At 34.7% G+C, this 26,278-nt stretch overlaps 3 protein-coding genes across 3 annotated transcripts in view; all 3 read left to right on the forward strand.

The window, feature by feature from the left end:
• The first annotated feature begins 3,106 nt into the window (after nucleotides 1–3,106).
• Nucleotides 3,107–14,374, forward strand: LOC117112536 (titin-like). Its single transcript, XM_033255617.1, has 9 exons — nucleotides 3,107–3,247; nucleotides 3,627–3,714; nucleotides 4,121–4,301; nucleotides 6,020–6,203; nucleotides 7,119–7,643; nucleotides 7,969–8,129; nucleotides 8,361–8,526; nucleotides 9,051–9,149; nucleotides 12,809–14,374. Exons 1-9 carry the CDS (start codon nucleotides 3,232–3,234, stop codon nucleotides 13,030–13,032), a joined length of 1,644 nt encoding a protein of 547 aa, XP_033111508.1. The 5' UTR covers nucleotides 3,107–3,231; the 3' UTR covers nucleotides 13,033–14,374.
• Nucleotides 14,375–15,103: 729 nt separating this feature from the next.
• LOC117112526 (telokin-like) lies at nucleotides 15,104–16,617 on the forward strand. Its single transcript, XM_033255608.1, has 2 exons — nucleotides 15,104–15,443; nucleotides 16,601–16,617. Exons 1-2 carry the CDS (start codon nucleotides 15,104–15,106, stop codon nucleotides 16,615–16,617), a joined length of 357 nt encoding a protein of 118 aa, XP_033111499.1.
• A 262-nt stretch (nucleotides 16,618–16,879) lies between these two features.
• LOC117112527 (titin-like) overlaps nucleotides 16,880–26,278 on the forward strand; it is a 59,133-nt gene continuing 49,734 nt past the window's right edge. Inside the window, exons 1-5 of the mRNA XM_033255609.1 lie at nucleotides 16,880–17,536; nucleotides 18,163–18,380; nucleotides 19,117–19,285; nucleotides 19,511–20,179; nucleotides 21,222–26,260. Of these exons, the coding sequence (XP_033111500.1) occupies nucleotides 16,966–17,536; nucleotides 18,163–18,380; nucleotides 19,117–19,285; nucleotides 19,511–20,179; nucleotides 21,222–26,260 (6,666 nt within the window). The 5' untranslated portion in view covers nucleotides 16,880–16,965. The remainder of the gene's footprint in view (nucleotides 17,537–18,162; nucleotides 18,381–19,116; nucleotides 19,286–19,510; nucleotides 20,180–21,221; nucleotides 26,261–26,278) is intronic.

Raw genomic sequence — 26,278 nt, forward strand, 5'->3', positions numbered from 1 at the left:
AGATATGATTTGATATATCATAATAGCTGATCGGACATTGTGACGTCACCATATTGCCATCCTGAAGTAAAAAAAACTGAATTTTTATATGATAAATACTATGAATGATCATTACTCCTTCACCAACAGGTGTTTGTCAATGAAAGTTGATACACATATATCTCATATCAAAAGAAGATGTGTATAAGAGACAGCTATTCTGATGAAGAAGGACAAATTAAAAAGGCTCCTGTCCCAAAGGTTGAAGTCCCGCTGCATAACATCACAAGTAAAGAAGGTGCCAAAGTGTCATTCAAGTGCCGAGTGACTTCCTCTGGAGATCCTACACTCAAGGTAGAGTGGTTCAAGGATGGTCAACCTATCAAATCAGGTATGGTTTTCTTATAGTTAATTGAAATGTATATCAATAGGTATTGTATAAAATTAGTTATTATATTTGTTTAATTATTGTGTATTATTGGTGATCCGCTACACTAGCGGATCACCTCTTGTTATTGTCAGGATCATCATCATCATCATTGGTGATCTGCTAACGTTAGCGGATCACCTATTGTTATTGTCAGGATCATTGGTGATCCGCATCTAAAAATTGGCACGAGATTCATACATGCACGCTTCAACAAAGATTTAGCTTGGCCTGGAATAGTCACAATAAAGTTTTCAAAGTGCGCAGTTATGCGTGACGTCATCTACACGCATTTTTGCGTTTTTACATTATCGATCATATCAGCCTAACCAATTGCCATTTTGAAATCGTATTAAGTGAGCATTAACTTCAAGTCAATGTTAAATGTAATTTACCCTAATTTTACAGGTGCGCGTCATAACGCGCGTGTACGCGTGCGTCAAAATTTTAAAATGATCGAAATCACATTTAGATTAAATTAGAGCACGTTTCAGGCCATTTTGAGCATTTCAAAATTTTTTGAAATTTACCACTACGTGTACGCATTTTTACGCGCGCAGCACGTATGGAAGCTAGAAAATATTTTTTTGTCACATTTTGGGTTCCTGACATTGTTTTGACAAGTTTCCAATCTTTCCAATCACTCTATGGCCAATAACAATGCCGTACGCACGCATCAAACATACCTTTGTGCGCATATGTGCCGATATACAGTGAAATTTTGCTAAAATCAACCTAATTTTAAACAGTTACAGCTCCTTAGGATGAAAGGTGACCCCCAATTTTTATTACATATTCTGAAAGCACATGAGTTACAAATATGATTTTATAGGTCATAATGGCTGATCGGACATTATGACGTCATCATATTGCCATCTGAATTCAACAAACTCAATATTATCGATTACCTCATTTTAGAAAATGCGCATTTGAGCGTATCTCGCTTATTCTTGATCGATTGTCTTCCAAATTTGAGTATGTTGTAGCTGAGGCAATTCTCTTTCATATATGTGGCATTTTTTTACATTTTGATGACGCCATCATGGTTAAAATATAGGGTTTTGCTTACCCCCCTCATCTTTCTTTCATCCAGCCTTTGATGACCCCATAATCACCTTAATCAGTCGTGATTTCTGAATCATATTTAGTGGGTATAAACTTCAGGTCATGGTTAAATGTTATGTACATTATATTTTTGTGCGCGCGTAATAACGCAAGCGTTCGTGTGCGTCAAAATTAATATATGCTTTATATCATGTCTTTTTTTAAATCAGTTATAGCTCCTTAGGATGAAAGGTGACCCCTAACTTTTATTACATATTCTGAAAGCACATGAGCTGTAGATATGGAGATATGATTTTATATATCATAATAGCTGATCGGACATTGTGACGTCATCATATTGCCATCTGAATTAAAAAACAAGAAAAAAATTATATTTCTTTTCTCAAAACGTTGATGACGTCATATCATGTTAACCATTCGTCATTTCCAAATAATATTAAATGGGCTTATACTTCAGATCAAGTTTGAATGTTAGGTATCTTACTTTTTTGTTTGCGCGTCTTAACGTGCGCGTACGCGTGCGTCAAATATTACATATGCTAATAATTATGCCTATTTATAATCAAATATAGCTCCTTAGAATGAAAGGTGACCCCCAATTTTTATTACATATTCTAAAAGCACATGACTTGTAGATATGATTTGATATATCATAATAGCTGATCGGACATTGTGACGTCACCATATTGCCATCCTGAAGTAAAAAAAACTGAATTTTTATATGATAAATACTATGAATGATCATTACTCCTTCACCAACAGGCGATTGCAAGTCCTGCGAAGGGAAGACTTCAATATACAATTACGGCCAGCGTCAAGAGGTAAAGTGTTTAAAGAAAATCTCAGCAGAATATTTGTAATACAAAATTATTTTCTTTAGAAATGGTTTGGAATGGGCCTTAGATGACCCTTACAACCTACCTGACTAGTAAATCATTTACACAACTTCAAGACATTTTCAGCTGGCATGAAATGTTCCCTCAAGCTGCAATTAATGTAGCATGTGATCTGATAGGTAATGGTGATTTTCATTCTCCTTACCATCCCCTGGCATAACATGGAATGAGGGCTTTAATACTGCTATTGGAAGAAGCTATTGATGTAATCAGGTAGAATTGATATACATTTTCTTAAAATACATCATTAGACATCCTCATAAGGTGGTTTAATTTTCTTTTTGAAGTTAAAAAATTGCTTAATACATTTCACTATGAACATGAGTTAAAGGTAAAACAATTACTGTAACTTTTTCTCTAATGCTTTGGTGGAGTAACTTGCTCTTGTTTCTGAGCAATGAGTTCTTTTAAACATTTAATGAAATTTGCTAAGTTAATAGTGACATCCAAGCAGTAGAACAGCCAGTAAAGCTTGGTTTCCATACATTCGCTACACGCTATTGTCAACAGCTTTTGGGGATGCTGATCGGTCAGTCGAATTAGGGAGCTTTCCCGATTGTGTCAGGGATTGCAACACATTACAACCTGTCTCTTATACACATCTAGATGTGTATAAGAGACAGATATATATATACAAGGTATTTATATAAAAATTAATGTATAATGTAGCAGTACAATTTATGTATGGCAGGATGTAGTTACTTATTATTGTATGTCATATGTTTCTGCTGTACAGGTTCTCGCTATATAACCAGTACAGATTTTGGAATCTGCACTTTAACCATTAACGGTATTTTCCCTGAAGATGCCGGTCGTATAACTTGTCTAATTACAAATGAAAGTGGTACTTGTCAAACTACTGCAATGCTGAGCTGTCTGTGTAAGTATTGACTTTTTTTTTGGTGAATCTTTTAAAGATTAATTTAAAATTCATATAACCATTATCTATGTCTCTATATTATATCTTTGATGCTTGCAAAACAAATAATAAACATGTGGAGGATTGGGGATGCTGGATCCATCATTGTATACTTACTGATAAAGCTGGTGAATAAAAACAGATAATACAAACACATGCAAATAAATCATAATTCTTTATTATTACTATATAAACATAAATTGAAAACATCTTGATGGCACTTTAATAAAAAAAATTAAAAAATGAAATTCAAAACAGTACAGTCAAATCAGTAATCAAATATCAATCAATTACTTTACTGATTGATTAACTAATCATTGTTAAATTTAATTACTCACAGCTAAAGGCACAGTCATTCTTGAAACTCAACTACCGGAAGAAATGCAGGGAATTCAGAAAACGCTTGCCTATGAAGAGGCTTTAAGAGAGTAAGTTATAAGTTTCATTATTAAACATCATCCTTGTTGTTATTGCTTTATTTACAAAACAAGCTGCAAAACTTGACAAAAGAAATAATATAATACAAAAATGATCCTAGCCTATAATATATTTACACAAAGTCAGGCAAACATTTAGGTTTTTAAGTTTTTTTTTAAATAAGGTCACATAATGCAGGACATTTGTTAAAGGTTAAGAGTTTTAAAGCTTGAATTTAGTCTTTAATGACCTTTCTGTTCAGTTCATTCAGTTGTACTTGCAGTTTACTTGTTAATTAATGATTACTTTGTATGTGTGCCCCTGTTTTAAAATCTTTGTTTCAGATAATGTTATTGTTATTACAGTAATAATACTGTCAATTCGATCTGTCTATCTTATCCTACATTGTATTTTCAGAGGAACATTGGCCACGGAGGATGAAGCATCGGAAGAGGATGAACCCGCCGAGCCAGTCTTTGTGAAGGTCCCAGAAGAGGTGAAGTGTGTTGAAGGAGGACCAGCTCGCTTCTCATGCCGTCTTACTGGTTATCCACTTCCAAGAGTGTCATGGTACAAAGATGGTGTACAGCTCATAGCTGTAAGTGAAGATAAGACAGCAAAGTTTAAGTATATTCATTGCCATCAAAATCATAATACAAGTAAAATATTACAATTAATATTGGTATTATTTACAAAGATAGTTGACACATTCTAGATTCACTGTTTTAACATCACTGTAATACCCTCCCACTGTATTCAGCAGCGGATTTAGGAAGGTAAAAAAAAGTAATAAAAAAGTAAATAAGAAATAAAAAAACAATTGATCGTCGAAAAAGCAATAGGGTAGTTATCTCGATTGGCCCCACATTCGCCTCCCCACCCTATCATGCCCCTCCCCCCTCGGACATATCTGGATCCGCCCCTGGTATTAGTTCAATTACTACTTACTGTTTTGTTGTACATTTCCAATTCAGATTTGTCTGTTCTTTTTTTTTAATAATTAATAATAATGATAATTATAGTCTATTTCGTGAATGCTTGCCTGGATAACCGACTAATTGCCATTGTTCCCAAAATGGAACACCCCTTCGAAAAAAAAATGGAACAGTTCGACCCAAGGCGCCACGTGCGAACCGTCTCCCTAACAAACGTCCTCATTCCCTTTTCGAAGTTGTTCGAAGTCGGATCGTCTATCCTTCGGAAAACTAGCAGGACTTTTCAAGCAATTCTGTTCTCCTAGGATTTATTTTCAACTAGTGGTTGACAAGATATCCTTTTATTTTTATTGTAGTCTCGATCGGTTTCCACGTCCGCTCGCAAGTGTTTATGCTCGGCGTGTGGGGGCCCCAAACCGAGTGTTAAGCTCGACCGGCACTCGGAGTGCCTGTTGTGTCGCTCGTGCAGCAAGGCTGAGACTTGCAACATTTGTGCGTGCTGGCCCCCGACTAAGTTTGTGGCGGCTCTGGATTGGGCAGCTCAGGCTGCCACTCGATCTCAGAGTTTGTCGGGGGTCGGCTGCGTCGGGGGTTGTAGCGGCACCGGATGACTCTCCACCACCGCTGGAGGGTTCGTCGGCTTCACGTTCGGCGGTTCCTTCCCCTCCACTGGACCCGGCGCTGGTTTCATTGATTTCGGAGCAGGTGGCTCGGGAGGTTTTCGCGGGAATGCAGGCCACTTCGCGGTGCCGGATCCTCCGGTTCCCCCTGCCCCCCCTGTCCCTGGGTTCCGGGTGGCCGGTTCCGGGTGGCCGACGAGTCGCCTATGGACGACTCGTCCGAGCATCTTGAGTCGAAATATGAGGACACTGTCCTCGGCTCCGATCTCTCTCACCTCGTGGCCCGGGCGATGCCACCCATCCTTGACCATTTGGGGGTCTCTTTTGAGACTCCGTGCCGGGGTGGTTTGGGGGCGGGCCTGTGGGGGCCGCCGGCTCCTACGCGACCCGCCCACCCTGTCCAGGTTGTGGGACTCCACCCGGACCTCATCCTTCGCCTGAATTCGCAAGAGAAATCTAAGCCGGTTGCCGCGACACGGCGTCTTACGGCTGCTTTTCCGGTTGCTTGAAAAGTCCTGCTAGTTTTCCGAAGGCAAACGATCCAACTTCGAACAACGTCGAAAAGGGAATGAGGATCTGTTAGGAAGACTGTTCCATTTTTTTTTCGAAGGGGTGTTCCGTTTTGGGAACAATGGCAATTAGTCGGTTATCCAGGTAAGTATCTCACTCATAGACTACCAACATCACGATTGATTTGTGTAATTTGTAGTTCCCAAATTAGAAATAAAGGGACCGATTATCATAAATTGCTTTACCTCCAGAGTTCAAGAGTAAAAATATCCTTTGATGGATTACATCATCTTGAGATTCCAAAGACAAGGCCATATGATACTGGAGAAATCAAGGTTGAAGCTAAGAACAAATACGGTCAAGTCAACTACATCACAAAATTGCAAGTCCTGCGAAGGGAAGACTTCAATATACAATTACGGCCAGCGTCAAGAGGTAAAGTGTTTAAAGAAAATCTCAGCAGAATATTTGTAATACAAAATTATTTTCTTTAGAAATGGTTTGGAATGGGCCTTAGATGACCCTTACAACCTACCTGACTAGTAAATCATTTACACAACTTCAAGACATTTTCAGCTGGCATGAAATGTTCCCTCAAGCTGCAATTAATGTAGCATGTGATCTGATAGGTAATGGTGATTTTCATTCTCCTTACCATCCCCTGGCATAACATGGAATGAGGGCTTTAATACTGCTATTGGAAGAAGCTATTGATGTAATCAGGTAGAATTGATATACATTTTCTTAAAATACATCATTAGACATCCTCATAAGGTGGTTTAATTTTCTTTTTGAAGTTAAAAAATTGCTTAATACATTTCACTATGAACATGAGTTAAAGGTAAAACAATTACTGTAACTTTTTCTCTAATGCTTTGGTGGAGTAACTTGCTCTTGTTTCTGAGCAATGAGTTCTTTTAAACATTTAATGAAATTTGCTAAGTTAATAGTGACATCCAAGCAGTAGAACAGCCAGTAAAGCTTGGTTTCCATACATTCGCTACACGCTATTGTCAACAGCTTTTGGGGATGCTGATCGGTCAGTCGAATTAGGGAGCTTTCCCGATTGTGTCAGGGATTGCAACACATTACAACGATTTGACTGAAAACACTGTAGCAACAGTGTAGTGATTTTAAGCAAACCAGGCTTAACAGGTTGTAAAGTTATTCTAAAAAGTTTCTGGTATTTTTATGAATTTTAAGTGATTTTCAGCTGTGGTCTTATAGTTACGTAATTGATCAGCAATTGAAGTTTCTTAAAGAATATATGGAGGTACCATTGGATAAAATATTTTTTAATTGAGTAATCAAAATATTTCATGAATGTACAATTATGTTTCACTTTGATAGAGGAACGAACTAAAATTCAAACTCAATTTGAAGAGCAACGGCTTGCTGCAAAGGTAGGCAAGCCAGCCACAGAACATGAAAGAATGGTTCCACCACATGCTGTCAAGCAAAAAGCCATTCAAGAGGAATTTAAACCACTTGTACAAGCTGAACTAATTACAATGATGGAAGCTGAGCCTGTAGAAGTAACAGATGCAGTCACTGTGATACGAGAGCCCGTAATAGAGCAGCAGCCAAGCACTGTTTCTCTGCCTGTCTTTAGTAATGAGTTAAAAAACAAGGTTGCCATTGAGGGAACACCAGTGATATTTGAAGTTAGGTTTACTGGAAATTACGAGACCACTGTACGATGGTTTAAAGATGGTGTGGATGTGCATATGAATCCAGATTACAGCATCACTGTGACAGAAGATACCAGCAAGCTGACCATACTAGAATCATTTACTGACGATACTGGAATGTTCTCCGTTGAACTTGGCAATGCCGCAGGGACAGTGAAGAGTGAAGCTCAACTCATTATACAAGGTATTTGCTAGCATATTTGGTATAGCTAACCCATTGTGCTGTGAATAATTCAGAAAGACAGGAAATTCTGATGACTATCCACTGTTGGTCTGTTGAAATCCATCCATAATACCTTATAAAATGTTAAGCTAATATGTTGTCAATTTATTCACATTCGTTGTTCATCTTGTAGATCATAATAAATTTATAAATTTACTAGACTTACTATGTCTGTAGCCATATGGCTACAGAACTTTCCATTTCCTTTTCAAAGACTTTTAATACTGTTTTTAGCTTTTGTAAAAAATATATAATAATTTTACATTTAATTATAATTTTATTTCAGAAGCAGTACTTGAGGAAGATGATTCAGAACCTGTGGTAACCGAAACAGCTCCTAAGTTGCTAACAGCACCACAAGAGACCTTCGTAGGAACCTGTGGAGAGCCAATCAAAATTGTCATCAAAATTGAATCTGAACCAAAGTCACAAGTTACATGGTTCAAGGTCAGAAAATTATTTTAAATTATTTAAATTTCTTCTCTAGTACTTCCAATACTATCGGATATCATAAGTAATACAATCGAATGTTATGAGTATTGTTTCTAAATTAATCTTTACAAGTAAATTTTCTTATGATCCAGAGAATTCAATTTTATTCCTTGAATGTTTCTGTAGTTTTGCATTTCGTCTGTTACATATTGAAATTACACAATGTTAATATTGCTTTTAATACAGGGAGAACACAAGTTGGTACCCACTATTCGGCAGAAGATGCTTGAAGATGATAATGTGTTCACGTTGCTTATATTGGATGTAAAACCAGAAGATGCCGGTACTTACTATTGTGAGGCATTCAATTCAAGTGGAGTTTGCCGCACTGAAATAAATGTTGTTGTACCAGGTAAAATGCAAATTATTCTATTTGTACTCTAGTTATTGCTTCTTTCCTTCAAACAAACATTTGAAAATGTATAAAAAGGCTATGGACAAGAATGTCTGATGCAACAACTAAAAATAATCTCACATTGCCTTGTGATGGACCTCTGTGTGAAATATTCAAAGAAATTATCTAAGATTTATTACATGCATCTATATTTGGTTTGGTTTGGTGAATTCAATGCAAAATTTAATATTTATTTAAAAGGTATAATTAGTTATCTATAACCTTATATTCACCAAGCGCTCTGAATATATGTATTTATAATCAAAACATTGTATTTATGTATTTAACATCATTCAAATCGTGCCTATCACGATAACCTGAGTAAACTAAAAATATATTAATATTCTAAATAAGCATTTAAACAATATCTTAGTTAATTTATTTATTATATTAGTTAATCATTTTATATGATTTAATGTGAATTAGTTATTGTCTGTTTACTAATGATTTTGTTTACTAAAGGTTATAATGTTTCTTTACAGCAAGCTCAGGTGCTCCAGAATTGGTATCACCAATGGAAAATGTTGAAGTAGAGGAAGGCTGCCCCATAGAGATAGAATGCCATGCTGTCAGCAAAACAGGTAAATGTTTTGAATAATTAAATTATGTATGTATTATATATTTAGGGCATGTGTGTTGAAACCTGGGGAAAGTTTGACAGGGATCAATATATGTCAATTCTAACTTTATCCAGACCCAGAAATCTATTTATTTATTTGTTTCAATGTTTTAAATTGCCTTAAAATGGTATTTATTTAATCTTTACAGCCACTTTCACTACTTGTGTATTGGTTTTGAAAGTGGTGCATTTACAAACAAAAAGGCAAAATAGAATGGAAGATAAACAACTTAAAGAACAAGATCTAAAAGAAGTCAATTTAAAAAGAAAAAGAATGATATTACAGTTATGTTAAGTTAATTTTTTGATTTGAAGATAATTTTAACACTTTGAGTGATATAAAAATGTTCTTTGTTATGTTGACAAATATTTTATGCTGGCATAATTAAATTGTATACTTGGCTAAGTGTTTATTTCAAATCAACACTGTTATTGAAAATATATATTGATAAGTATGGAGGGCATGCATATTTAAACAGTTAAAAGTACATACTTATTTTATTTTGTAAATACATATAAAGTACTCTATAATTATTAGCAAAATAGTTTGAAACTTAGGTTGCACACTTTACACATGACTGCACGCACAGTAAACAGTAAGGAAATGCACATTCAGTCTTATCATAAGCCCCCATTAAAAAATGTTAGATTATCATCCTAAAGGCCTGTTTACACCATGACGATAACGATCAACGATAAAAAGCAATTGTTCATATACAAAATAAAATTGGGGCCTAAGAGAAGTTTTCACTACAACAATTCATCATGTATATGATAAAGAAATATTTTCAAAAATCAAATCAAATGACGTCATAATCATGGGATAACGATAAATTGTAGTAGTATAAACGTTTTTATTGTTTTCCCATGATTATGATGTCATTTGATTCGACTTGTGAAATTATTTCTTCACCTTATACAAGATACATCATTATCAAATCGTGTATAGTGTGATAACTTCTCTTATATCTTTTATTTTGTATATGAACAATTGCCTCTTAGCTTTTATATCGTTCATCATTATCGTCATAGTGTAAACAGGCAATTATCCTCTTAGCAAAGTGATACGGGCGGGCAGAGTTTTTTTTAACTTTTACTCGAGCTAAATGGTGCAGCGTATTTGATCTAAAATTAAACCAATAGTTTTGGTGATGTCATTATTTGAATTACTGAACTTCTATATGTATTATACTTTTACATGTATTATACTTTCCCAATACATTAGAGCATAGTATACATTCAGATTTGGGAGTTGGGTTCAACTCTTACATAATATGTAGAAAACAACATGGCAGATAGAAATCTGCCAGGCTCTATTGATTTTGGTCTTCCTCCAGGTTTTATCTTGGGGCTCATTTTGTTCCTTATATACATGCGCCCTCTCATTGACATCATCCATAAACACACCATTACAAATCAATTTGTTTGGTCCAATTAACCGTTAACACGCTGCCGTGAAAATCACCCTATTTCTTATTCATTTACGCTTCTTTAAAAACATTGACAGTTTTAAGTACAAAAACTCCATACTAGAGGTTGTATAAATTAGGTTGACGGTTTATAGAAGGTTATAAATGGGTCATTCCGTGCCAACTCAACATATTTTCAGAAAACCATGGCTGGGTACCGTCTCAGATTTCTTGTAACTCGGATATAATGTGCACCGGACCCCGTTACGAAAATATTAGTTCGTAAAGACCCTAACTTATTTGGTTGCGTAATTTTTCTTCCACTTTTAGACTCCATTACAATACCCAAATCCGTTATTAAATGGGTCTTATCCCTGTGGAAAAGTATGCTTGTTGTTAAAACTTGTACCATTAATTAATTTATATATGATGATCAGATGTTTCAAATATCAGTTTGGTGTCTTTATTCCTTCATATTTAAAAAGCAATTTGAAAAACTGATTATTTGGAACATCTGATCATCATATATAAATTAATTAATGGTGCAAGTTTTAATACCAAGCGTACTTGCCCACAGAGTCAAAGGTCACCATGGAAACGAAGATTTTTTTTGTCCGAATGACCTTTTGACCTACGATTACCCCCTAAAATGATAAGTGAAAAATCCGGAATTTTTTATGGTGAAACATTTCCAACTATATATTAATAATTTGTTGGATAAGACCCATTTAATAACGGTTTTGGGTTTGTTTGTCAGACATGTTGGTGCACATTATATCCGAGTTTCAAGAAAATCTGAGACGGTACCCAGCCATCCCATTTGCTGAGTTGGCACGGAATGACCCAAATACAACTATCGCAAACAATTAGAAAAAATTGCTTTTCCAAACATTTCGCTACGTCATTTTGGAGTTGTTATAGTGTGTTTTCAGCAGGATGTGTGCTGGTTTATGACTTTGCTGGTTTATGACTAATCTGATCGCTTAGGTTGAAGTGGCAACATCAATTTGAAAGCTTCAGCTAATTGTTTCAGAAGTTCATTTGTTTGTTTTTAAATTCATTCATCATCTATCTCCACAATATATTTCGGGATTAAGTTTTACTCTGCAACATGCTCTTGTTATTTCTGGTCAACATCCGACTTAACAACTCTTTGATTTTACACCCTGACGATTGAAGTTGTGTAGGGAACGTTATTTTATGGTCGCTGCAATTAAGTTGTAAAACTTATTGCCTTTGTTTATTCGCGAATCTCTTTCTGTCACCAATTGTAAAGCACAATTAAAGACTCGCCTGTTTCTTTCTTTTCAGGTTTATAGTTTACATCTCTGTTGTATTTCCATGCCATGAGTTTTAATACCTTTAATCAAAACAGGAGGCACCCAAATTGAGATGACTCAGACTGCTGAATTTTCTTCCTAGATTTATTACTGAAAGAGTGATAAAAAATGTTCTGGATTCACATACAGTAAAGAAATCTGTACTGCAGATTACTCTAGTTTACCATTAAACAATCAGTAAACACTACAATAGGTCACTATAGACTACTACTGTTCTCTTATTGCATTGGTTATGTAATTGGTCCCTGTGGGCATTTTTAAATCATTAAATACTAGAGCTTCAAGGTGCACAGTCAAATTTCTGATACTGAGAGTGCATGGTAAAATCAAGCTCATATCATGAAATTGTGGATGTGGTTAGGTTAAGATTTTTGATTATCAAACAGTGTATTTTGTGAATTTGTAATAGTCTCTGGGAGACTTGACACCCCCGTCCCTGGAGCATAAATGAAAATAATGGAATCACCCTAGCTTGCCTATACTGTATACACCCTGCATCAATAAAATGCTTCCTCATTTCCTGCTTTCTTGCTTTTGTTGTGTACAGATGCATGAAGAAAGCTTACCAATAGTCTTATGTGATTCTAAAGATATTATTTAAAAGAAAGAGAATCATTCGGCTTTGTTTTTTTTTCTTTTACCATGTCTATACGGAAAGCTTCTTTGCTTTGTGTGTGAGAGGCCTGGCTATTGTGCCACTCATGTTGGCAGGGCACGCTGAGCAAGGTGTAGGTTCTAGGCTCCTGCCAATTTCCAGGAGTTGAATGCCACGCTGGCCACCCTGGGCCTATCTTGGGCTCACCTTCAGATATGAAAATATAAATGAGATATGATTGATTAATTGATACATTTAAATAATCTTGATCTTTTAGAGCCAACTGTTACTTGGTTTTTGGATAAAGCTATCATCAAACCATCTAAATATTTTCAAATGTTCTATGAAGATGGAGTTGCAAAACTTTACATCAATGAAGTTTTTCCTGAAGATGAGGGACTTTACACTTGTGAAGTTGAAAATGACTTTGGAAAAGTTTCGAGCAGTGCAAGGTTGCGTGTAAAAGGTATGTTCTATGATGCAGAATACTATGCTTCATGAAGTATACATCGTGCACGTAAAATGAAATTGAGTGTGTGAATTGCACGTAGGAACACTTTGCAAATCAGGCACACTTGAATAGTGAAACTCAAAGAACTTTTCATCAAATTTCAGCAAAGATATTTCACTTCTCTGGTTGATCCAGAAATATGTCACTTAGTAATAAACTCACCTCATAAACTTTTGAATTCTATTTGATGAATTCATTTTATTTGATTTGTGTATTTTTTGATTGACATATTTATTTAGGAGTGAATGTTAAGAAATATACTAAAAGCCGTAAGTGGTATGAGGAACGTCAAGCATTCTTACCATATCTCTCTTTAGATTTTCATTCCATATTTATATAATAAATGGTTTTTTGTTAAACCAATTATATATATAAAACTGATTATCAGTATATATCAGTACTTAATTATTCATCAGTACAAACTGTGCCTATCAGTTTACTTTATTATTTAAACTTAAGTAATTAACATAATATGAAAATATAATACAGTTATATTATTTCAATTTCAGTGTGCTTAAGTATTTCCTGACAAAATTTAACGATATCAATGAATATTATATTTATAATACCTTATGTTGCAATATTGACCTTTAAATTATATAATATCTTAATTTTCTAATTCCAACAAAGAAACCTTTATATTTATTTGTGTGTGTACTCAAAGATGCTGCGCACAAATATGCATGGAAATACAACCCATTTTGTACTCAATTGAATGATTTGTGATAATGATTTTTATATATCATTTCTATAAAGTAATATTTTCACACAGTTTATGATCTGCCAGCCAATAACATTTTACAGATAGCATTAATTTCTACTATTGTGTGATTTAAAAGATTTTACTATAAGTCAAAGTATTCATGAATTTGGTGATTCTTTACCATTTTATTAGGTTTTTAGTGCAATTAGAAAATATATTGTAGATCTAATATATTAAGTTTAATGAAAATATATAGTTGAAATCTATATACAGGTAGTGAATATTTAGTTTTTTTGAAGTGCAAGTTTTATTTATGTAATGACAAGCAATTTGAAACCAAAAATGATGTGAATTTGCTCAAATTTACAACTTTACTATTTAGACTTTTTTAATTATTTAAATCAGTATTTATGTTCATGGTGCTTGTCTGTCTTTCAAGGAATTTTGTATAAATCCCTTTGTATTACATTGTCAAAATTTCATCTAATTAATTGAATATTAGTATAGTATTTTAAGATTGGCAGAAACAGGTTGGCTACATAGTACCTAGCATGTTGCTAGGATATCATTTCCACTGTAATATACACAAGCATTGACTAATTAAAGAGTAGATTGTTTTGCAACTGCAATGATTGTCCTTTTAGTTTTTACTACAGTTTCCATTCATTGTATTAACAAACTGTGCACTTCACTGGCTTGATTCTGAAACACTTTCTATTTTGAGGATACAACAATTAGTATTTATGCTGTAGCTTGGTGGTTAAGGTTACCATCTACTGTAATACCTTGGACTAGGTCAAAATTCCATAAAACGGCAGAATTTTTTCATGAATAAAACAACTCTATTTTTTAAGCCTCAAAATGACCCTAGAATCCTTACTGATAGATGTAAAATAAATCTGTACAGATAAAAGTTCTTCAGTAAATATGCTAATGATAAATACAGTTTAACTGTTTAAAATATTTCAGTATTACACATTTTATCCATTGAGTGCACAGTGTTGTTGGTATGTCACAGGTCATCCTAGAATTCAGCACGCCAGACACCTTACATGTGATGGATCTTGTAAATGCTATACCATCAGTATTGTTATTGGTTCATTTATGTTATTGTCTGCACTGAATTATTGTGCATTGTTTAATTTGTTGAAATTTATTTTCAACTGATGGTTGTTTGTTTGCAAGATTCATATCTACACTGGGGTACGAACCTCCAAGCTGCTTTTACCCTTCATGTCATGCATTTCTTCAATTGAAATGGATGAGTTTATATGATAAGATAGGACCATTTGCAGTTGCATTAATTCTGTCATTTACAACTAATGGCAATTCAAATTATGAATTTTGGACAAATTGTAATGGTTTTTCCCCGTCCTATTTCAGTTGAAGAAATAATTTCAGCAGCTGAGGAGGCCGTGCCCCCTAAGTTTGTACAGAAGATCTCAAATGTTGATGTAGTCGAGGGAAATCCTGCATGCTTTGACTGTCAAATTGTTGGTACACCACAACCTGATGTGAGATGGTATAAGGATGGAACAGAAATTACACACTTGGCTGATTACCATATTGTAAATCGCTCAGATGGAACCAACTCTTTAACCATTCGAGAGACATTTGCGGAGGATATGGGTCAGTACAGTGTTAAGGCTGTAAACAAAGCAGGCAGTAACTTTTGTGAGGCTCTGCTGACAGTTCAAGGTAGGTTACACAATTGATTCTTACTTTTGGCAAAAGCAAAGGTTCAACCTTCCATAATTTCTAATTCCATTCAATATGACAAGAACTATAATATCATTCTAAAGAATTTTAAATTAATAGTTGAACAAGATACAGGATATAGGCAACACCAACAGGTATGAACCGTAATCCTTTTACTGTTTTCACTTTACTCAATATAAGTTTACACCAGTTGAGATGGAAAATATCAAGTTGCTTTAACTTCCCTTTTAAGTGGCCGGATACTTCATCTTTGAAAAAATATAAACAACTTACTATAAGAGGTATTTTTTCCTTAAAAATGGTGTGTATTATCTAATGTAAACACGATAGAGATACACAATTTATTTTAATTATGGTAAATTCAACACAGTGTTTTGCATAAATATGGTAGTGCTTATGTGTATAATTGAATGACATATGTACAGTATATTCTATTTTTGATACCATTGATATTTGTGACTGATTTATGTATTTATTATTATATTTTGATTTTGTTGTTTCATTATTTAATAATTTAATTGCAAGAACATGTACTACAATATTGTGTGTAATATTTGTAGTAATATTTGTAGTGTTATACTGTATGTACAATTTCACACATGAATGATTTAAATTTGAGAACATGGACATATCTTTGAAACATCTCCCACTGTGTTACCAATTTATTTGATTTGCATGTAGTACTCATAAATTTAGTTTTATAGATTTTGAATTGTGAATCTAATGCAGATGGTGTGATAACAATCTTATATACTTTGACATGTATGGAATACTTGTAGTTGTTTATAATTTTATTAGTTATTGAAAAGGGTGTGTCTATAGATATAAACTTTCTATTGCCTACAAGGGCTTAATTTCAATGTAGGTTCAGATTGAGAATCATCTGTATGAATTATCATTACGTACATACAAGAAAAAAAAGAACGAAAACTGAATGTTTATGTTTGAATAGTACAATACATTTTTGTTGCATGGAAAATATATGAGTGTCCAGAAATTGATCCTCTGTAGAAGAAGTACATTTTCATTAACCAACTGTTTTCAGAAAATAAAATGCATGACAATAACATTTGAAGTGATTATTGAGTTTTCTATGATGTTCACTAAAAATGTAAGTTGTCATATTTATTTGGTAGATTTAAATGATAGTTGATTTAGAATTGAAGCTAACATAATGCCTGGAATGCATGCTATGATCTTTTTGAAGTCGGCTGCATCCAGTGCAAAAAATTAACAAATGTTTACATTATATTGATTGATTTGTAGTCTAACACAGCATGATAGAATACTTTGTTAATAAAGGTTCTTTAAAAAATTAAATCGAATTCTACATGTAGACTGATATAATAATATTCACATTTGATTATTAATTGAATGATTTATTGATTGATTGACTTTTAAAATGGCCTTCACAGCTGATTTAGACAACCAAGGACCAGGACTGATAAGTTTTAGTGAGTCTTATGGTGGTGATGTCAGTGGTGCCTACAGTGCTGGTGACATGGACTCTGATGTTGATATAGATCTTGACGATATTCTTCCTTATGATGGAAGGACAGTCACAGTCTATCCAACAACCTTTGAACCCTCTGTTCCAAAAACTATTGAAACCAGCCAAGAAGCTATACCAGTGTATTGGCCAGTGGATGATCATAAGCTAGATGTTATTGACAGAGTACCAGTTAGGGTCGCACAAGACATAATCACTGAAAGCACTAAAAGGACCACTACTACTACTCTGACAAAGACTATCGATAATGTGGATGGTATACAGAAAGGTGAGTTGAGGACACCACCTGCCTTCACAAAGTTCATAAACCACTGCCGCCTGTACGAAGCAGATGAGGCAAGGTTTGATGTGGCAGTAATTGGAGATCCAACTCCAGACATCATGTGGTTCAAGAATGGTATTCAAATTGAACACTCACCAGAATTCCATGTAAGAGTAGAAGCTGATGGTTCAAGCAGCCTTATAGTTCCAAGAACACAGATCACTGATTCTGGGCAGATAACATGCCGTGCAGAAAATAGTGCTGGCGTGGCATCTTGTACTGCCAAACTTATCGTTGAAGGTAATATTTTCTCTATTTTTTGTGGAAATATTTTTTCAACAATAACAATGACCATGAATAAATATACAAATAAATATAAGAAGTGTTTAATGAAATTGATTAAATAAAATATGATATTTATCGAAAGGAGTAATTTGCAGATACCCTGTGAATGATCCACAGAACAAAACCAATAACCCATAAAAGTAAACTTATTCATTTACTGTATTTTATAAAATTGGATGTAGATAACTAAATTCACATTGACAAGCTCTCTGGATATAATAATAATAATGTCTATTTCCTGAATACTTACCTAGATGAACTGATGTAAGGCAGATTCCTAATGGAACTTACCCGCAAAAAAATATTAGTATCATCTAACTCAGGTGTATTTAAGACAATAATGTTACGTAACATGCCTCAAATTTCCTTTCGCTGTGAGCGATTATCGAGAGTTTATGAGAATGTTGTGTTTCTAGTCTAGAGTGGACACGTAAATAGTGAGGCTAACTAAATTCACATTGACTGACTATAATAATGATGTAATAGCAGCAGCTGTAACTTAGCAGGTTTATAAAACTAAAACAACTTTCCAAAATGGATTACTATCAATAAAATAATTATTTGTTTTTAAATTGTGACAGTGCTACCAAGTGATGTTGAACAAAAGATGCATTCATCATTGCTAGTTGCTCCTGAGGAGTATACGTCTGACATTGAAATTCTTCTTGAACCTCGCACCAAGATAACTCCACCAACATTCACCTCATACATGAGTAACCAGGATGTGCTTGTAGGAAGTACTGTGTCATTCAAATGCAGTGTGTCTGGCTACCCAAGACCAACAGTCAGATGGTTTAAGGTATGTTTTTTAAAATAATAATTGTAATAATAATAATTTTCCTGTCTCGATCGAACAACAATTTTACTGTTGCCTGCTATGCTGCATTATTGCCCAGCACTTCTAAGATGTAGATATCTACTAGAATCTCTGTTATGTTGTCTGCCTCTCATATAGATATTATTATTCAAAAGAGATTTTGTTTCTTATAGTTTCCTTGAAATAAATTATATGGTTTAGCTATGGATGCGGTTGCAATGCAATAACACCCGAATGACCATTTAAGAGCAATATTTATATGGCATAAATCGGCTTAAGCATGACTGACAGTGTCACTGTGAACATGTGTTGAAATGTAAATATCGGTAGTATTAAATATGCCTGTTGTAACGCAAGAGTTATTAAATTATAAAAATAAACTATGATAACCATTTACAATATAACATAATAATACTTCAGGTTAAATAAAGCATAATAAAGTATATGAAAAATAACATGAATATTCATAAAGTAATTAACATAAAATGGTTAAAATCACTACAGTGATATTATTGGCTTGTCCCACGACTGTCTGTTTTCCCCTCTTCTTCTATCCCATTTCCCTATGATTTTTACAGATTTTTTTTCTACCCTCCACATTGATCATTTTCTGTGCTCTTGGGATCACTTTCAAAGATGTGCCTAGTCTAGTAAAGTAAAACATGACTTCATTGTACATATATTATTTAATATATGAATACTTATATGTCATTTACAGAATGGAAAGGAATTGAGACCAGGCGGTCGTATTAATATCCGTATAACACAAGATGGTTCTTGCGTACTTGAGATAAGAATGATCCAATCCTCTGATGCTGCTAAGTATATGATAAAAGCATCAAATCCTGCTGGTGAAGCAACCTGTGTTGCTGATTTACATGTCAAAGGTCAGTTGAATTTTCGTGGAGCAATTTTGAAAAGTTGCTCACTAATTGTGCTTAAGGTTCCTTCTCCCTACTTCCGAATCGGCAAATTATATCCTACTTACAGAAACGTGGGTGCGCCTGTCACCTTGATTGCTTCCCTGTAAAATTAAGAATTAAAAATATTAAATTATACATCTTTTAACATAATATACAGGTAATGTAATGTAATGTATTTTATCATTTTAGTTGATATGTATGACAGTGATCTCAGTGAACCCAGACGTGAAATGAAAGTGCACATACTTCAGGACAGACTTCAACCACATCCCGGATATGTACATGTCACCAAAGAAAGAGGCCAACCTGATATAATTACACAGCAGGTTATTACCAGAGAAGGTTCTGATACCGAAGAATTTCAATTCATTAGAAAAAAAACTACAACAACTACGACAACAACTGTTACTGAAACAGTAACTGAAGAAGAATCCGCTCCTGAAGATCAAATTAGACCTGTGGTACAGCCTCTTAACATTTATCCGATGTCCTTTGCTCCACCGCCAATCAACATTAAACTGTCTTTTGAAGGTGTGCCACATGGTTATGTCCCAATACCGTATGATGAACAGTTACCCGAAGCTCCAAGGTTTGTGCAGCTTCTGCATGACACTGTGGCCATTGAAGGAGAATCTATACAACTTGAGTGCTTTGTAACTGGGAGTCCACCTCTCAGAATTTTGTGGTTCAAAGGCAAGACACCAATTGCAAATTCTCCAAATTTCCAGTATGTTGTGCAAGGAAATAGAATTTTGTTGATTTTGAGGGAGGTTTTCCTTCGTGATGAAGGAGAGTATACATGTCATGCTGAAAACAAATATGGCACTGCCACTTGCACAACAAGTCTCAAAGTAGTAGGTATGTGAATGCACTTTTTATAATGATTCTATGATATGCATTATGAAATTAGCAACATGAAATTACAGTAATCATTTTTTTTTATCTAAGAAATAACAGAAAACATAGTGTACTTGGATATTTACTATTACCAAGTTTTCTTAAGTGAAAATTATCTTCATAAATTGAGTAGAATTGTTCATCCTAGTGGTATTCTACAGGTATTCTGAAAAGCAACACAAAATAAGCCTGAAATTTTGAATAACACTTCATTAAACTGGTAGTTTAGGTAAGCTTCTTCATGATCTGTTAGCGAAAGGCTAATGAGGTTATGTAATGCATATCAATGCCATACACTACGTTCTTTTTCCAAGTTATAGTAAGTTTAACTAAAGAAAACTTGGTACTATTAAATTCATCCAGTCATAGACTACCAACATCTCTGCTGATTTGTGAAATTTTTTCATACAGTATTTTATATCATGTATACTTATTTTAAAATTTCCAATTTACTTAAAATTGTAATATTTCTTCACTGTTGTAGTAAATTGTTTGTTATCCACGATAACTAGTTTGTTAATCTGATTGGTTTCAAACTTCTAATTATGAATTCTCAGAGAAAAATCACACTCTGTTGAGGCTATACTTTTACTGCGCAGCGTAAAAGGAGCATTTCGAGTTCATTTTACACATGCTTTAACCTGTATTGCTTATTGTTTGACTGTCATCTGTAGGACTGTAAGTGCAATTGTGTAGGAAGGAAGTTTTTTTTTAGTACAGTAATATATACTCTAAATAACTGTACTGTAAATGCCTCTGCCTTTATAGTAGTGGGTCATTATGAACCTTTAAGGTTTACTATTATTAGAATCGGTCACAAACTTTGAAAGTTTAATGGTAAATGACTATTTAAATATTTTTTGTAATGTAGTTAGTTTATTTTTCAATTTTTTTAGCATACTCTTATAATGACAAATGTGTATGGTAAATATATATGGTATACAATATGGATGTGATTTATATACAAAAAAGGGCTTATTTTATATTGGATTATTTATTTCAGCCTCGAAATCTGACTTAAGTGAAGACATATCTATGCAGGATGCATACAAAACATCAAAGAAAACCACTACGATTACTGAAGAGATCCTGACTAGTGACTTGGAGAAACCAGAAAGAGTTAAACCACCGAGGTTTCTAAATGAATTGCTTGATATTGAGGTGACAGAGGGAAGCACTGCTAAGTTTGATGCAAAGGTTACTGGTTACCCTATGCCAGTTATTAGGTGGTACAGTGATGGTTTAGAAATTCAAGCAGGGGGAAGATATACCATTCAATATGATGATTTTGGTCATTGCTCACTCACCATTCTTGATCTTAAACGAGAAGACTCGGCAGATATTGAGTGTAGAGCTATCAACATAGCTGGTGAAGAGGCTTCAAGTTATGCTGACTTGATAGTTAAACCGACACAAGTCAAAGAGAAGAAACCTAAAAGAAAACGCAAAGAAGCAGGCATTATTATAGAATCTGGAGAAAAACCTAGATTTCTTAAGAAAGTTGTGGCTTGTGATGTCCAGAGAGGCAAAACAGCACAATTTCTATGTCAGGTTAATGGTAACCCTAAACCAAAAGTTACTTGGTTTAAGGATGGTAGACCAATTGTAAGCACCTCTAATGTTACTGTAACTGAAAGTGCAAATGGCTATTGCTCTCTAACAATTCATCAAGTTGAAGATACTGATGAAGGAGAATATATGTGCAAGGCATTAAATGAGCTTGGAAAAGCTATTTGTTATGCAGATTTAGTAGTAGACATCTCTGAAGATGTAAGAGCTATATCAGATGAAGATGTGGTTACTGCTGATGACATTCTATTTGAAGTGGAAACAAGTGAATCCACTTCTGTGAGATCAGTGACCAAAATTCTCATTCCAGTTGAACCAAAGAAGACGTTGGTACCCCAGGAGGTAGCTAAAGATATTGATCAAAAAGAAGTAGTTGTAATGCCTGTGTCTTTCACTGTAAAAGAACCAGACTCCCAAGCTCAACTACCAGACTATATTGAGGAACCTTCATCAGAATCATTTATGCCAACAATTGTAGTGCCACTGCAAGATGGTGTTGGCCAGATTGGTAGAGATGTTAGATTAGAATGTAAAGTATTTGGAATACCAACACCAGAAATAAAATGGCTGATGAATGGAAAACCTGCACATGGAAATCGATACATCAGTCTATTAGAAATGGATGGCACATGTATCCTTGTGATATCCATTATTAAAGATGATCATGGGGCAATTTATGAGTGCAGAGCAACAAATGTTTTAGGAACAGCATTTACAAGTTGCAAGATCATGGTACTTGCAGAAAAGACAGCGATTTCTGAAGGAATTTCTGACAGATTTTATCCTGTTGAGTTTCAGGTTAAGGTTCCTAAAATGGAAGAAGAGTCTGAAGATGCAACAAAGAGACTAGTAACAGAAAGCATTTTTAAACCGAGCGCAGTGTTAAGACAAAAGTCAGAAGTTGAAGTTGAACCTAAACAAGTGGATTCTAGGCATGGTGTGTTGGAGTTTACATTTCAAGGAAGACAGGATGCAAGAGATATTAAAGTAGAGGCTGTTCCTAAGGTTGTCAATGTGGTTTCTGAGAACTATTTCAAACAGAGACAAGTAGCTGACAGACAGAAAAGTGAAGCTTCTGTTGAACCGGCAAAAGTAGATGTTAAACGACCAGAACTTGAATTCACATTCCAAAGAGACAATATTAAAGTGGAGGCTACTCCTGAAGAAGCTATTCCTAAGGAAGTTGTCGATGTGGTTTCTGAAAGCTATTTTAAGCAGAAACAAGTTGTTGACAGGCAGAAAAGTGAAGCTTCTGTTACACCAGCAAAAATGAATTTCAAACAACCAGAGCTTGAATTCACATTCCAACGAGGACAAGAAGTGTTTGGGGAGGTTATCATTGAAGGTTCTCCTGAAGGCACTATAGAAAGCAGGACAGTGCTCAGTCATAATGGTGAATCAATTGAGACAATAACCAAGACAACAAAAACTACAGTAACTGAAACCATAACCACAATGCCAACTGAACAAGATGCTCGTCAACATGATGTTCATGAGAGACAGACATCGATTCTAGAAATCAGTGGTAAGCCTGAGACTTTTGAGCCACTTGAATTTATATTTGATACACAAGGTGCTGGCTTCTCTAAAGACAGAGAAAGGGAACACATGCCAGATGAAGAAGTGCATCTATCTTCAATTGACTTTCAAAAACCAATTATGAAAGAAATAAAATCTGATCCAACTATTGCAGAACCACAAACAATAAAAATGGCATTCCATCCACCAGAAAGAGTTGAAATTATTCTTAGTCCAGAGAAAATAGAAAAACCTTCTTTCAATATTAGTATCCAACCTGTAGACAAGAAAGAAGTACATGTTGAGACTGAGAAGGTTATTGAAGGAGAAATGCCAAAAGATGAATCTTCATTAATAATTCCTGAAGAAACTATTGATGTTGACTTTCATGAAATATTGCAATCAGTTGATAAGGCTGCAGAAGAGCATGTAGAAAAATTTTATGAACCAGAAGAATTTTCTCCAAGAGAGATGATATTTGAAATACATAAACCAGAAGCTATTGAGCAAATACAAGAAGATATCATTGAGCAAGAACCACTATTAAAATTGGATTTTGTTAAACCAGATGTGGTTGAACATAAACCAAATGCAGAAGAATTGTATCCAGTTGATAGAGCAGAGGTGAACTTAACAACTCCAAGGGTTGTAAGACCTCTAGATGATATTGACATAAGTGTTGGAGAGGATGCCAGATTAGAATGTCAAATAACAGGTAAACCACGGCCACGTATAACATGGCTGCGTGATGGCAAACCAGTAGAAGGTAAACGATTTTTTTCATTGCATGAACAAAATGGAACATGTGTTCTTTTAATAAGTCCAGTATGTAAAGAGGATGATGCTGAGTTTGAATGCCATGCTGAAAACTCAGAAGGCGTTATATCAACCTATGCAGACATGATATTAATGGAGTGTAAAACAGCAGTGACTAATGAGTTACATAAAACAGATGTGTTGATTGATACAGAAGATATACCTATACAGCCAGCAGAATTACAAATACAAGTGCCACAACCTTCCGAATTAGAAGAGCTAGTACCAGAATATGAAGATTATGTTGATATACATGAAGAACAGCTTTTAGAAAATGTACCAACTGTACTCGTACCTCTGCATGATTTAGAAGTTCCACTGGCTGGAGATGTAAGACTAGAATGTCAAATAATTGGCAACCCCCCACCAACAATATCATGGAAAAGAGAACAGGAGTCTGTCTCCGGTGAACGTTATGTAGCACTACAGGAAAAAAATGGTTACTGTGTGCTATTAATCAGTCCAGTTACTGAGCAGGATGATACAGTATTTGAGTGCAAAGCAGAAAATGTTGTAGGCACCGTATCAACCACATCTCAAGTAACTGTGACCAAAGATACCACTATTAAAGCAACGGAGATTCATGAAACTGAAGTAACTATGCCTTCCCCTGTTAAAAGTATTCAACCTCAAGAAAAGAAAGAAGTACATTTTAAGACTGAAGAGATAATTCAAGAAGAAAAAACAGATGTTGACTTATCAGTAAGTCTAGAAGAATGTATTGATGTTGACTTTGATCAAATGTTAAATTCAGTTGATACTGTTGTGGAGAGGCATGTAGAAGAATACCATAAAGCAGCAGAAGTATCTCCAAGAGAGAGCACATTTGAGATTTTTAAACCAGAATTTAGTGAGCAAACACAAGAAGAAATTTTTGATGAGCAGGAGTCACCATTAAAATTGGATTTTGCTAAAAAAGAGCTGGTTCCTATAAAACATGTGGAAGAATTGTGTTCAATTGATACAGCAGATGTGATATTAGCAGCTCCAAAGGTTGTAAGACCTTTAAATGATGTGGACATTGGAATTGGAGATGATGCCATATTAGAGTGTCAAATAACAGGTAACCCTCGACCAGATATAACATGGCTTCGTGATGGCAAACCAGTAGAAGGTGAACGATTCATTTCATTTCATGAAAGTGATGGAACATGTGTCCTTAAAATAAATTTAGTATGTGAAGATGATGATGCTGAGTTTGAATGCCATGCTGAAAACTCAGAAGGTGTTGTATCAACTTATGCGGACATAATATTAATGGAGTATGAAACAACAATCACTGATGAATTCTATAAAACAGATGTTTTGATTGAGACAGATGATGGACCTTTGCAGCCTGTAGAATTCAAAATACAAGTGCCACAACCTTCAGAATCAGAAGAGCTAGTACCAGAATATGAAGATTATGTTGAAATACAAGAAGAACAGCTTTTAGGAAATGTACCAACTGTACTGATTCCTCTGCAAGATTTAGAAGTTCCACTGGCTGGAGATGCGAGACTAGAATGTCAAATAATTGGCCAGCCAAAACCAGCAATATCATGGATAAGAGATCAGGAGTTTATCTCTGGTGAACGGTATGTAGCACTACAAGAAAAAAGTGGTAACTGTGTGCTTTTAATCAGTCCGGTTACAGAGCAGGATAATACAGTATTCGAGTGCAAAGCTGAAAATGTTGTGGGCACTGTATCAACCACATCACAAGTGACTGTAAACAAAGATACTTCTTTTGAAACAACTGAGACCCATGAAGCCAAATTAACTATGCCTTCTAGAGTAACGATTAGTATTCAACCTGTAGAAAAGAAAGAAGTACACATTAAGACTGAAGAGATAACTGAAGGCGAAATGCCAGATGTTGAAGAAGTATCATTAGAAGTAATAGAAGAATGTATTGATGTTGACTTTGATGAAGTATTAAAATCAGTTGATACAGTTGTGGAGAGGCATGTAGAAGAATATCATGAAACAGCAGAAGATTCTCCAAGAGAGATGACATTTGAGATTTCTAAACCAAAAATGATTGAACAAGTACGAGAAGAAATTATTGAGGAAGAACCAGAGTTAGTTGAACCTAAACCAGATGTGATATTGGCAGCTCCAAAGGTTTTGAGACCTCTAAATGATGTGGACATTGATGTTGGAAAGGAAGCTAGA

The sequence above is a fragment of the Anneissia japonica genome, unplaced genomic scaffold, assembly GCF_011630105.1.
Source record: "Anneissia japonica isolate Jap-2015-1 unplaced genomic scaffold, ASM1163010v1 scaffold2991_len510020_cov192, whole genome shotgun sequence".
NCBI lineage: Eukaryota > Metazoa > Echinodermata > Crinoidea > Comatulida > Comatulidae > Anneissia > Anneissia japonica.

Excerpts from the sequence above, each read along its gene's own strand:
- LOC117112536 (XM_033255617.1), top strand. Across the intron at positions 4,302-6,019 it reads ATGGTGTACAGCTCATAGCT|AGTTCAAGAGTAAAAATATC; the intron begins GTAAGTGAAGAT and ends CTTTACCTCCAG. Across the intron at positions 8,130-8,360 it reads CACAAGTTACATGGTTCAAG|GGAGAACACAAGTTGGTACC; the intron begins GTCAGAAAATTA and ends CTTTTAATACAG.
- LOC117112526 (XM_033255608.1), top strand. The coding sequence starts at position 15,104 with ATGGTTTTTCCCCGTCCTATTTCAGTTGAAGAAATAATTTCAGCAGCT.